Source organism: Rhinolophus hipposideros (genome assembly GCF_964194185.1).
Source record: "Rhinolophus hipposideros genome assembly, chromosome: 3".
Classification (NCBI taxonomy): Eukaryota; Metazoa; Chordata; class Mammalia; order Chiroptera; family Rhinolophidae; genus Rhinolophus; species Rhinolophus hipposideros.
The window spans coordinates 29,269,643-29,283,389 of NC_138049.1; the positions used below are offsets into that span (position 1 = coordinate 29,269,643).

The following is a 13,747-nucleotide window of genomic DNA, read 5'->3' on the forward strand; positions in this document are numbered from 1 at the left end:
TTAGAGTTCTCTGGGGAATCCCTTCGTAAGTTACATAAATGTGTAACCAATATGCTGCATACCCGAAACTCATCTAATATTGAATGTCAGCTGTAATTGAAAAAAGCAAAAAACTTCGATTCCATGTAAGATCTAAATCTCATCTCCTCCCTTCATTCTCACTTTCAAGGCCTTTCTCCTTCATGGTTTCTCTTCCACCACAGCACCCAGGGGGAAGATAGTGAGGAAGAAGGTGGTCTTATTCTGCGATCTTTTCCCTCACTCCTTTCAAGGCCTAATTCCTCTGGTCTGGGGCATGAAGAGCACCCCCAGCTTCTCTGTGGTTTGGTCTGGAGGTCTTTCTGTAGATGGTACATGCACTGAGGTTACTGAGCTTTAATGGTCTTCTCCATCAGTGAAGATCCCATAAGAGTTGGGCAGGCGAGGGAAATCCTTGTGCTCACATGCTATGTATTTAGAGATGAAGAACTGACTGTAAAACTGATTTCATGAAATTACAAATTAGAACCATAAAATATTTAAACCAAAAAAAATAAATAAATAAACAAATAAAGGCAAAGAAAAGCCTTTACTGCACATTCCTCATTTCATAGAAAAAGAAATATGCTGAGTCTCAAAGTCACAAGCTAGTGGCAGAGCCTCATTTTTCTGACTCCCAGTTCAGTGATCTAATTTGGGAACTGATTTTAAAGCCAAGATTAACAGTGAGAAATGATGGTCTCAATGTTTTGCTTAATAATTTGAAATAACCACACATAGCTAAAGGGGTGACAAATACTTGCATTTCTGTCCACGGTGTAGGATGACCAAAGGGGCATTTGGATGTCATGGCTGTAACCAGTCACAAACTGGTGCTGGTAGAGAAGACAGACGGAGCTATTCTTCTGGAGAACTCTGGGTCTTCCATAGGGTAGAGCACCACGCTTAATAACCTTTTCTTGGGTTGTAAGGGGAAAATGGAACCACCATTTAAATGAGCTTAGCGCATTTTATGACAACATACGTGATACACTCATCTAATTCTTTCCTCTACTGAACCCTACTGGAAAATTACTTTAACTGTAAAAAAAAATTAATTATAAAGAACCATAAACAATTAAAGAACAAAAGGGATTCATCACATTTTTTGGCCTATAAAGATTCTGAATGTAATTTGAAGGTATCACAAGAGACACACATTTCATGAAATCACTAGGAATTTCAGCAATTAGGATTTAAATTATATTACTAAAATTCTTTAACATCATTTTAACTACTTATTCTTCAGGATATATTCCAAAAAGAAAATTTTCTGGATGCTACGTGTAATTTGAAAAGCAAAAGTTCAGAACCGAAATTCTGACACTAAATGAATGAAACAATACTAGTATATACTATTTATTACCCTTTTTCCAAGCGTCGTGTTCTTTGTAGACATCACTTAATTTAATTCTTATATAGCCCTATGAATTATGGCTATGTGCCCATTTTAAAGATGAGAAAACAGAAACTTATAGGAAGTAAATACTTTGTCCATGGATATACAATTCCTAAGCTTATATTCAAACCGAGATCTACTCAATTCCAAAAGTGCCATTCTTCACAACACTTTGCCACCTTGGGGTCATCAAACATTTCTCTAATCTGAACATTTACAGAAATTTTATGCAGACAAATTCAAGTCAGGAATAGTGCAGAATTCACCTTTTTATTCCAGCAGGAATAAAACTTGAGACAAGTCACTTAATCTATCAGAGGCTCTATCAATGAGTATCGGGGGCTGCATCAAAGTGATGCTGAACATCCAAGTCATGACTGACAAATTTCATCAAGTGTCTGCCTATTTGTAATTCTTTTTTCAAAACTTATGAAGAAATAACTTTAGATAAATAAATCAATTTACACCCTCTTGTAATTAAATAAGAACCCAGTGACATAGACATTTAATGGGTATTTTAAATGAAAACTGGAAGATTTATTACAAACTTATAAAAATCAAAATCTCAAAACAACTCTATTACGTTCATAACGAGTGATTCAGCCTCCACTAAATATACTACATGCTGTTTCCATTGTAAATATTCCTTCTTTCTTTATGAGTAACTGTCTAGACTGCCAAGCAGAGAAAACTCTGTTTCATCAAGTGGTCTTCCACAACTCCTTTATTTTATTGGTGATTCTCAAAAATGCCTTCAAACCAATATTCTGTGGTTCACATTGTTGAGAAAAAGCCTGTTTCCATGTTCCAAGTTCAACAGTAAACGTGCTTTACCTTCTGCCGTGGTCAGATTCAACTGTGTCTGAAAATCCACAACTGGAAAAATCTAAAAAGTTAACAACACTACTTTTAAGGAATGATAGACATGTTTTAATTTTGCAATAAATAACTTCTACAGCTTAATTATTCCATTGTAGAACAAAGATAAAATTTAATACCAACTGTACAAGTCATTTTTTTGATGAAGAGAATAAAAGGATAGGGACGCTAGTTGCAAAAAGATAAAATTGTTAGCATAAGCACAGCACTATTAATTGAAAAATGCAATGACTACTTTATAATTCTTATCTCTATTCTTAGTCTTTCTACAAGCCTAAAACAAAAGAGAACACATAAAATCAACTACTACCCAATTTTCTATGTTTACAGATCTTATGAGAAAAAATCTATAACTTTGTTCATAACTTGTCACATACTTTCATCCTTTTACAACAACTATATACTAAGATCGGAGTAGAAGAGGAACAGTGCCGTATTATCTATTTTGTAGTAAAAAATAATATTCTCTCCTAAATTTAAAACAGGTTGGGAAGTATTTTAGAGAAGGACTATTGTGACTGGTTTATAATGGAGATCACACTGCTAGGATTACAACACAGAGCCTATGATTCAGAATGCTCCAATACTCAGCTAGACTTCTCCCAACCTGGAAGTCAAGTCACAGCAGCCAGAGATAAAAATAGAGGCAAAAATGCAAAAACAAGGTAAAGGAAAAATGAAAGGTCTGCATGTGTTACTAAAATTAAAAATAAATATTATGTTACTCCCACTCAAATTTTAATCATATCATTCAATATTTCTACAGAACATGCTATGCAGAAGGTGCTGTAAAACACCAGGCACAACTTCTCAGCAATACTTACTAAGGGATTGCACGAGCAGCCCATGTTATCTCTGGGGGTCCTTGTGAAGGGGCACTGTACCAGGGGGCGGACTTCTTTGGGATGCTTTGGGGTGTGAACTGGATTCTTTAGAAGGTGGTTAAGACTTCCATGAGTTCCGTTATTAGGAGCAGGTGTCAAATTCAGCAAATCTGCATCATTCCAAGAATGGTAAAGATTTACTTCAAAGTTTCAAAGTCAAATAAATAGTAGACTTGTACATGATTTTTATTTTTTTAAAACCAAATCTATAGAGTTCTTAACCTTTTACTTAAAACTATAAAACTCTCTTGGGTTTTAGAGTATGTATGACTATGCGATTGTTAATGGAAATACTGATATGTATGCTATACTTCTCTATAAAAATGTCTCAATTTTAATGTGTATAACTATAGTTACCATCTGTTGAATGTTTATGATATGGTAATCACTGTGTTAATATATTAATCCTCACTAATCACTGTGCTAATATATTAATCCTTACTTAATTCTCAAAACAATTTAATAAGTTATAGTCAATATTTGGTAGATGAATAATCAGAATACTTTGTTCAAGGTCTCAAAGCTACTAATTTAATAGTCCTAGGATTCAAAACCAGCTTTGTCCAAGTCGAAGACTCATGCTCTTAATAGTAATAATAGCAAACACTTATATAGTAAAGCACTTATTATATGCCAGGTACCGATTTAAGTGCTTTAGGATCCATACTCATTTATGCGTATCAGCTACCAAAAAGAATTATACTTAGGATATATTTAAAGTTTTGCAAATGCCCAATATCATTATCCGAAAAAGGAAGTAATATTTAAGATGTAATACCCCACCCATAAAAGTACTAATTTAAGGTACAGAGTACACCAAAAACGTATCTAATGGGTCGGCCTTCATTTTTACAATGTTGACATTGTCATCCATTCAACTATTATTGCTACCAGAGGTTCCACTTGCTTTGTGGACCTTTCACAGCCCCCAAACTGTTATCTGGCTTCCACCCCTGATATGATTCAGTTGTTATATAATTAAGCCCAGAGCCTCGCAAAGTATTAGGCACTGGGGATTTACATACATCCCCACTCTGGCTGTTGTCCTTCACCATTGTGCAGCCTAGTGGAAGAATCGGATAAGTACTCTGATAGTATGTTTGGCACATTTTTTCAATGATTCTGGGTCAGGAAGAAGAAAGGTGGAAATGTGAGGAGGGTCTGTCTTGCCTCATCATCATCTTCACAAAGGTGCCCACCATGTGACCTATTTTAGACCATCCTATTCTAGCTCTATTTTCAAAAGGGGTGAAAGCTGACTGCTCACACTTACCACAAATTAAGTTATAGACTTCAATATTTTCAAAGGACTCAACTTCAATGCCATGCTTGAATCCAGGTCCATAGCCAACAAAGAGAGCCTAGATTGGCCAGAAAAGTAACAATTTATTAGTTCATTTCAGTTATATATGTAGTTGGTCATAAGACTTTGGGTAGCGAACACACAATGCAATATATAGATGATGTATTATAGTACTGTACACTTGAAACCTATATAATTTTATCAACCAATGTCACCCCAATAAACTTAATAAAAAGAAAAAATTATTTTATGTTATTTACATTGCACAAATATAAACTGGTTATGTTAAGATAAGAGGAAAAGTACTACACCCAATGGCATAGTATTTTTTTTTTAACCTGTTGCACATATAATGTAAGGACATCTATGTAGGATCTTTCTCTTAGCTCTACTGTAATTCCTGACTTGACATTCAGAACAGAATGACAATAAAATCTACTGTCATCTATGACATGGGATACAAACCTCACCCTGCCCACCTCACACAGTGCTACAGGAATCAAATTACATAATTATTGTGAGTATATAAAAAATTTTAAAGTGTTAGGTAAATTTAAGGTATTATCTTCATTTAGAACATAATCATGGTATCTTTTCAAATATGAACAAACATTTCTTTTGTCTTTCATAATATTCTTAATGAAGCATAATATATGCAAAATAATTATTGGAAATTTAATAGGAGGTATGTCACATGTTCATGAAACATGAATATAATATTTCAACAAAATTCTATTAATTAATTTATTTATTTATTTTAAATTCTATTAATTTAATGTCCAAAGGAAAACAGCTGTATGAAAGTATGTTTCATCACTTCTCGTTCAAGACATATAATCAGTCTGTGTTTTCAAGTCTAAGACTTTTTATATCAGTTTTTCTTCGGATACAATTATCATTTTTAAAAATATATACATATAATAGGTTTACTCACTTGCATATTGGAAAATATGTTGTCAGAGCCATGAAATCCACCTCCACAATATTTCCTTTCTGAAGGATTCCTAATTTTTACATAATATGAATTAATAATGTAAAGTCCATTCATAAAGCAAAATTGATAACCATGGCATTATTCCCACTCATAAAGAATAAATAACTATTTTGTTAAACAAACCAAGAATGGATCAATAAAACCACTTGGCTTTGAAAAGCATTAAGGGACCACCTTTATCTTTTATTTGGTAGACAAATCAACTATAAGCAAGATGGTATAAAGGAAAAAAAAAAACAAAACACTAGCATTGAGATAGAACTGGTTGTCAAGCCTGACTGTACTATTAACTAGCTGTGACCTTGGCAATTTATCTTCTCCTGGTTTCAATTTTGTCATATTGGGTTGTTGGTAAAAATTAAATGGTTTAACCTAGAGAAATGCTTGGAATTTAGTAGAGGTCTCCTAAATATTAGTTCTTTCATGAGGGTAAGACCCATCCCTTCTTTCATAGTCTTTTTCCAAACACTAAAAGCATAGCTCTTTAATACAACAGAAACAATACAATTCCACTGACTGAATTTTGGTTCACTCCTTTGGTTTTATTTGACCAGGGCTTCCTCTCAACCATCAGACTTAATGACCGAGTTTTGAGATTTAACATTAACTATCTGAATAATTTGTTGAACACACCAATAAACTCAGGTCTATTGATGGACTAGTATAACAAGAATAAGAAAAACAACTCTGCGTAATGACAAAGGTAATTGGTCATTATTCTAAGGTAAAGAGCTCTTGCCAATTATCACTGGACTTTAAAGATATTATTAGGCATGATTGTAATGTGCAGAAAAGATACAATGACAAGTGGTAACACAAATATGGATCATAAGGCATAATCAGTATGGATGTAAGCAGACAGAGTAGTGGTTCCTAGCTGGGGGTAATACCCTGCCCTGAGGACTTCTGGCAATGTCTGGTAACATTTTTGGTTGTCACAACTATACAAAGAGTACTTTTTCATTTAGTGAGTAGAAGCCAGGAATGCTTTCAAACAGCCCACAATACACGTGACAGCTCCCCACAACAAAGAATTATCTGATCCAAAATATCAATAGGCCAAGGCTGAGAAACCCGGGAACAGAATATAGAAAATCACACTTGTGCAGTTTTCATATAACAACATTTTGGGAAAGGGTTCAATGGTTACCTTGAATTACTAATAGATCAGGCTAAGTTTACCTGGGAGAATATCAGAACTTACAATGCAAGTTGCCACTGAGGGTCCAAATAGAACGTTAATGGCTCAATCCTGTCACTTTTGGCAAAGTGCAAACGCTTGGGTAAGAACTGTTTCAGGTAAGGTTTGAAGTGCTGGTTTGGCTCCCGGCACTGAAATTGCAGAAGGCAAAGAAAAAATATTTCCATATTTTCTTAAGTGTAAATTTCTCTTGAAATTGCTTTCTAACTTTGTATAATTTTTTTCTCACAAACATTTTACCAGCAAGCCCCAAAAGTGACATGTGGGAAAATAACTGAGTTCTTATTATTTGTGTAATGTACAGGTTGAGTATTCTCAGCTTTTAAATATTCTCATTTTTACAGAAAATCATAACCATTGCCTAGAAGTCCCAGGGTGCTTAGGCTGTGTCACTAGGTTATATCTGAGTTACTACTAATGATGCTCTTTTCAAACACTCTTGTAACTATAATTGTAAGAATTTTCTCCAAAATTGAAAGAATTTTCTATCAAGTAAAACAAAATAAAACAAAAATGTAGTATAGATAACTCAGCACTAGGACAAAAATGTATTTTAAAAAATAGCATAAAAAGGACTGGTAGAAAATATATCATAATGACAACAGCATTTATGGTGGTAAAGTATAGGTGTCTTCCTTCTATTGTTTTCAATTACATATTTCTTGTACTGTCATATAAATTTAACAATGTCAAAAAAATAAATTCTTAAAAACATTCAAACCTACATTATTGCGACTTATCTTTAAAGATCTTTAAAAACTGGAGACTTTAAATGTTGGCCCAGATACTCAAAAATTCTAGTCCTACCATCCCAAGAACAAATACGTAAACTTCTTTTCTAAGAACATATTATACCAAACTAACAATAATTCGACAATAGAAAAATAAAGATACTCACAGAAAGATTCCTGGCAATGCCTTCATAATTAACTGAAGGGGGGCAAAGATAAGAATTAATTGTTGATGGTATGTTACAATTAGAAATTAAAAATAATACATCCAGTCCCATAAAATCCCTTTGGATGCAGAAGATCTGCATTGAAGATATTTAATCATGAAAAGGAAGTTAACTTTGATTCCCTTTAGTTTGGAGATATAATGATTTAGAGGAATGTATTCAAAACATAATCATATTCAAAGTTAGCAGAGACATACTTACATGAATAGTATTTATCTGGGACATCAGTTGGCCTCAGTCGAGCTGCAGGTCCATATACAACTTTAATGTTTTTAACATCACCCAGATATTTATTCAGATACACGTATTTCTTACAACTGCCTTGTTCCATGCCTAGGTGAAAAAAAATCCCCAAATATGTTGCAACTTTAATAAAAAATGTAATATGTAGAAAAAAATTTCTTTCATTTCCACCATTTAATTCAATTCAATAAACATGCTCAGTGCTCATGTTAATTAAATATCTAATAGGTAAGACACAGACTTTCAGCTATATCTACCATTTCACTTTAAAAAAAAATCTTTTCCCTTTTTCTTTATCCAAAATTAGTTTAATGTTTCTTCTTATTTATGTATTATACTATGCGAGTGAGGAGGAATATCACAGTTTTAGCCAGAATATGAAGGCCCAGTATGTCCCTCAAATCACCTAGGATATTAACGGGGAATATAAAACTGTCAGTTTCATTTCAGGACTGGAGCTTGTTTAGGATATAACTTTTTAGGGCTATTTCTAGAAATAGTTTTCAGTAATTATTTGTGAGGCAAACAACAGCATGAAAAAACAAACAGTAAAAGAACCTGTTTCCTATTTTCTTGACTACACACAACTTCTATAGTCCCAAGGCTATAGTAAGAAAAAGTGAAAATATTGCCAAAATTAATATATACTGCCTCCAAAGTCAGATTTATCATGCTAAAGAAAGTAGAGATGGTTCATAATAATCTGTTCAAATTAAATCTAAAATTGTCGGAGTAGATTTACCAAAATTTAGTATTGAAAAAAAATTTTAAGTATCCAAATTCCTGGTGTAAGGCTTCCCAAATCAGGAGATGGGTGCATTTTGACTAATAGGCTTTTAGATTTCTGTGAATTCTGTGTTCCTTTTGTACTTTATATTTAATATAATATTTCCATAAAGACTTTCCACAAGAAAGTATGTTTTGAAAAAAGAATGAACTATGTAACAATCAGAGGAAACAATGAAACAATAATCCATGAAGTAAATGGGGGTGGGGGCACCATTCTACTTGAAGGGTAAATGATGCAAATTCAGACTACCATGATCTGAAATGAGGATGAGGTTCAGGCATCGATGCAAGTTCAGCTCTTTTAGACCATCCATCAGCATGCCAACCATGTTGTCAACTCTCTGCAATGCTCTGATGACCTGAGAAAGAGAAGCAACCTTACACGATGCGTTCCACTCTAAGGGCTATTTCTATATAAAGCTATCTCTGTTAAAAAAGAAAAAGTTCAGTGGATGCAAATACTATGGTGAACTGATTAACACGAGCCTAAGACAAGTTAGGTAACACACGAAGGACACAAGGTAACTTCTGGCTATTAACAGTGGAAGGGCCCAAATTCCACACACGCTTAATCGTTAAGTCTTAGAGATGGTGAAATGGGGTTGGCTGATCTGATTAGCTCTCCCACCCTGAGTAAAAAATGCTATGCCTTAGACCAGACCCAAATTAAGTCAAAGTACTACCAGACCAAATTCATACTTTTTGGCCAGAAACAAATGTAGTCTCAATTATCACTTCATTTTTCTATAACCCATTTCTCCTTGTACTTTCTGATCACTTCAATGTTTACTGTGGAAATGCTATGTTTCCTAAGTTTCAAAAACATTAGAATTATTCATGAAATGCTTCTTATAGTTCTAGGTACTTAACTTTTAAAATTAGAACCCCTAGGAATACAATGCATTATTTTCTTATAAACCAAATGGCAAATAATTTTGGCAAATTGCTTTTAGCATTTCTTTTCCTCTTTCCTTACAAAACCTGAGGAAAACTCTTGTGCAGTTTTGCATGTGCTTTCTGTAATGTATCAAATCAGTCTATTCTTTTGATAAATAATTGTCCGTGTCTTTTACAGTAATATGAAACATGCTCTTTTAGTATGGCCTTTCATTCACTCGAAGATCCCTAAGCAACGTGAATTGGAATTTTCAAATATTATGAGAAAATGTGCTTTGATGTGCCAGGAATATTAGAGTTGAATGGCGTTTACAATTTGGTGAATAGGATTCAAAAGCAATGGGCTCAGATTTAAATGAAGATGAATCAGAAAAGCAGGTACTTTGCAAACTCTTTAGTGAATTAGAAAAGGCAGCACTGATTTTAAAACTTATATGATCCGATAATCAAGCAATTACAAAATGATCTTTAGGCTTACTTGTAGCCAAACTGACCTAGACATGAGTCTTTGGTGTCAGTGATTTTAGCGAAAGAATGAAAATTATACCAGCATCTGATCAATTGTTCAAACCAAGGTAACAGCTACAAGAAACATTTCCCTTTGAGCAATTATGACACGGCACATTGTAATACACACATCTTCCTTATCCCATCTCAAAGAAGGAGCATTTTTGCTTAGTTGAAGGATAGAATCAAAACAAGGGCACATGGGATTACCAACCATATTGGAGCTGCTAGAAGTGCATTTTGCTGGAAGGAATACAAAGGGTAAAGACAGATCTAGATGACGGTCAACTTTCCTCTCTCTTTGTTCTCTTTTATCTGATGAGATGGCACCCAAGAGGAACCTACTTTTTAAGAGGGGCGAATCTAGGGTAGACCCAAGGGAAGGGAAGCTAGGGGAAGATGGTTTAAGCAGCTGTTTTACATTCAAGTGAGAAAAATGAGCATGCTTTTTCTCCCTTTCTTCTGCTGTGCTGAAGTAAGCATCTAGAGCAAGTAGTACCCTCAAACAAAGGGCTCACAACATACATGTTCGGCCAGGCTTTAGTGTGAACCCTGTGGTAAGTCCTTGGGGTACACAAATTCTCCAGCCTGGGTTACCTGGGCAGGAGAACTGATGGGAATTTGGGAGTGAAATTCTAGCTATTAAAAGTGTGTTTTCCTAGTCTTTTATATCTAGAATCACATGGGGTAAAAGATAACTAGAGAAGAATTCTGAGATTAGAGATCTTGGCAATACCTCTTTTCCCTTTCAGCATGACCAACAATATTCACAGTTCCTTACTTACTGTTTCTTTTCATATTGTAAAATAGAAATTTAAAATTTTATATGATATGTAAATCATAAGGAAAGTCAGTTTAGAGGCACAAGGAAAGAAGATCAAATCATTTTCTGTTTTAATGCTTCTTATCCTCCATGATACAAAATGATAGGGACACACAGAAACTGAAAGCAGTGTTTGAGGTTTTAAAGCACTGTACCAATTATAAACATATCCAGGAGTGGGCTAAGTTCCTGAAAGGGTGTCAGGTCAAATAAGATGGTACATTGAAAGTCTTAGTCCATGAGCTGTTTCCCTAGTTCTCGTTTCCTAGTAACCACTCAATAAAACGATGATGATTTGAACTTCTCTACACTTTTGATAAAAATCTCCAATCCTTCAATGCCCAAACTGTGTTGTAAGCATGATCTCAAATGGTCAGAGGTATATCTCCTAAGGTGAAGAGTTCATAGGAGGCTTCTTCTGCTATTTGAAATATTATCTTATATTTTCCTGGAAAATTGGAGTCTTACCCATTTACAAAATTTTCAAAGAATACTCAGTTTCTAAGCCAGTGTAGGGGCATATGGAGTGCATGAAGGCTTTGGAATTGAAATATTGAATTTAATTCATCATCAGGTCAATTTAGCACTGTAAAAATATAAACAAAACAATTCTCCCAACTCTTATTTTGATTAAAGTGCATTCTTCGGTTAAGTAAAATTGTGCTTAATACTCACTCTTTCCAGAAATCATGGAACTTTACAGAATAGTCTAGTAACCTGCTTCAAATCAAGGTTCAGTTAGCTGTTACCAGGTTTAACGAAGTAATCACTGATAAAATGTACTTACTTCACTGCTGACTGGTCCATATGAATGACCTGAAGAATCTGGTTCTTCTAAATACAGAGTGTAAAAGTGTGGTCTAAATCAAACAGTATCAAAATGTAATATTTTATGAACACATTGTAAAAGAGAATGGAAAGAATAATTCAACAATTGATAGTGAACAAAAATTATACAACACTGGGGTAACATTTCTAAACTTGCTGAGAATAACTTACAGGTTTCGAATTCTTCAAAATGTGACTGAAAGAGCTCACTAAAGAGTTCACTTGGATATAAAACCTCATAGCCAATACCAAAGTTCTCTTGTAGTCTATTTTAAAATATTGTGTCATTTCTATAAAGCAAAGGAGTATTTACAATACATACCTTTCATCTTTAGGAAGCTGTAACCACTTAAGAACAGCTAAAATTCTTTCTTCAAATGGTACTGAACTAAAATTAAGGATAAACAAAATGAAACAAATCTGTGACAACTGTTTAGGTTTAAAAAATAAATGCTTTTCTTAACAAAACTGCGTTAAGAAAGACTAAAACAATCTAATCCATCAATTGTGTTTGAAGCAATGTAAGAATTTTATTTGAAAACTTAAATTTGTTTTCCCAAAAAAGGAAGCAAAGTTAATACACATATGAAAGTTGTAATTGGGCTTAAGAATTTGCTTCCTATACTCTGCTTGAGGATGTTTTCCCTGTACCTGAGAATATCAATTGCTACCACATGGAAAATCCATGTGTCAATACATTTGCCAAAGGGTACCTCATGAAGAACTCCCTCATTGATGACTCTGTGAAATGGGAGGTAGGCACCTGGTGAGCAGACAGTTCTCCAAGCAACATTTCCTCAGCGGAATTAATAACACCTTCCTCTGGGCACAGGAGTTTGTCTACACAGCTCCATCAGAGTGCGTGCTTACCCAACCCCAAGTATAGTTAGTTGTGTTCTCTATTAGACCTCAAGAAGCCAGAGAACGTATATCGCTAATCTTTAAATCCCCCATGCCTAGTACAGTGTATGGCAATAAAATCTCAATTACCATCTACGGAACGAAAATAATGGCAAATAATAAGGTGTCAAGAGGCACTCCACTGTGCTCAAGTAAAGCATAAAAAATTAATAATGGCATAAGATCACCAACAAAAATCATTATGCATTTCTTGTCTAGAATTCATGATCTTTTCTGCTCATCTCCCAAACATACTGTTGTACTGATTTTGAGAGAAAAATTTCCTAAGCATAAAATAAAATTATTTTGGTAGTCTCATTAAAGTTATTCAAAGAGAGTCTTCCAGAAAAAAAGTTTCTGTTTTTTTTTCCTCAATACGTCATAGAGTTTGAATATTACAGGGAGATTATTCTAATCAGTTTCTCATGTCAGACAGCATATTTATTGAAGAAATTCGGAAATACAAATCCAGAGATGTCATTGATATCTTCTTTTAAATAATCTTTTAAGTAACTCCAGACAGCCAAGAGTCATCTGTATCCTCTCTAATTCATCTATTTCTCCTAGTTCTTTTTCTTCCTAAAGTTAAAACGTGTAGTAACTCTACTCTGAGACCTCTACTTTTACCATGACTTCATTTTTCATTCCTGTCCAAAGATCTAATTGCAAACCCCAATATGTTATCACAGCTTTCTCAAAAACCTCTAGAAAAAACTTGTTTTATAATTTACCATCTAAAACTCTTTGAGATAGAGTCCTTATTCCGACAGTTCTCATTTTTCAGCTAATAGATCACTCAAATGCTGGCACCTAGGACATGATAAAAAGGATAGTCTAACTGTTTTATGTCATAGATCCTAGAAAAAGTACATTTACACATACCCATTGTATATTTTATAGATGTCTGGGAAAATTCCATTAATCTCCACATCTGATCCTGGCCAAAAATATGTGCCAGCCTTCAGGCCTTGGTATTTAGCTGTGAGCCAGATCTGGGGAAGAAAATGAAGGAAAGTTAGGAAATTATGCAAATATTCATCTCTTAGGAGTATGTGTTCATGCAACAACAATGAATTCCTCTGAAGTGCTAGAATGTTTTTGAGGTTAACAAGCTACAGCAGTTG

The 13,747-nt window shown here is 34.2% G+C and overlaps 1 protein-coding gene across 2 annotated transcripts in view; it reads right to left on the minus strand.

Annotated features, from left to right (window-relative positions):
- ENPP1 (ectonucleotide pyrophosphatase/phosphodiesterase 1) overlaps window positions 1–13,747 on the minus strand; it is a gene marked incomplete at its 5' end in the record, with an annotated part of 65,012 nt that overhangs the window by 11,227 nt on the left and 40,038 nt on the right. The window contains 12 exons of one of the 2 annotated variants that reach the window (XM_081038181.1): window positions 783–937; window positions 2,252–2,303; window positions 3,121–3,290; window positions 4,454–4,541; window positions 5,418–5,487; window positions 6,682–6,809; window positions 7,577–7,608; window positions 7,838–7,969; window positions 8,919–9,027; window positions 11,683–11,755; window positions 12,046–12,111; window positions 13,506–13,615. In XM_081038181.1, the coding sequence (XP_080894307.1) occupies window positions 783–937; window positions 2,252–2,303; window positions 3,121–3,290; window positions 4,454–4,541; window positions 5,418–5,487; window positions 6,682–6,809; window positions 7,577–7,608; window positions 7,838–7,969; window positions 8,919–9,027; window positions 11,683–11,755; window positions 12,046–12,111; window positions 13,506–13,615 (1,185 nt within the window). The remainder of the gene's footprint in view (window positions 1–782; window positions 938–2,251; window positions 2,304–3,120; window positions 3,291–4,453; window positions 4,542–5,417; window positions 5,488–6,681; window positions 6,810–7,576; window positions 7,609–7,837; window positions 7,970–8,918; window positions 9,028–11,682; window positions 11,756–12,045; window positions 12,112–13,505; window positions 13,616–13,747) is intronic. The other variant, XM_081038182.1, reaches the window with a different exon arrangement.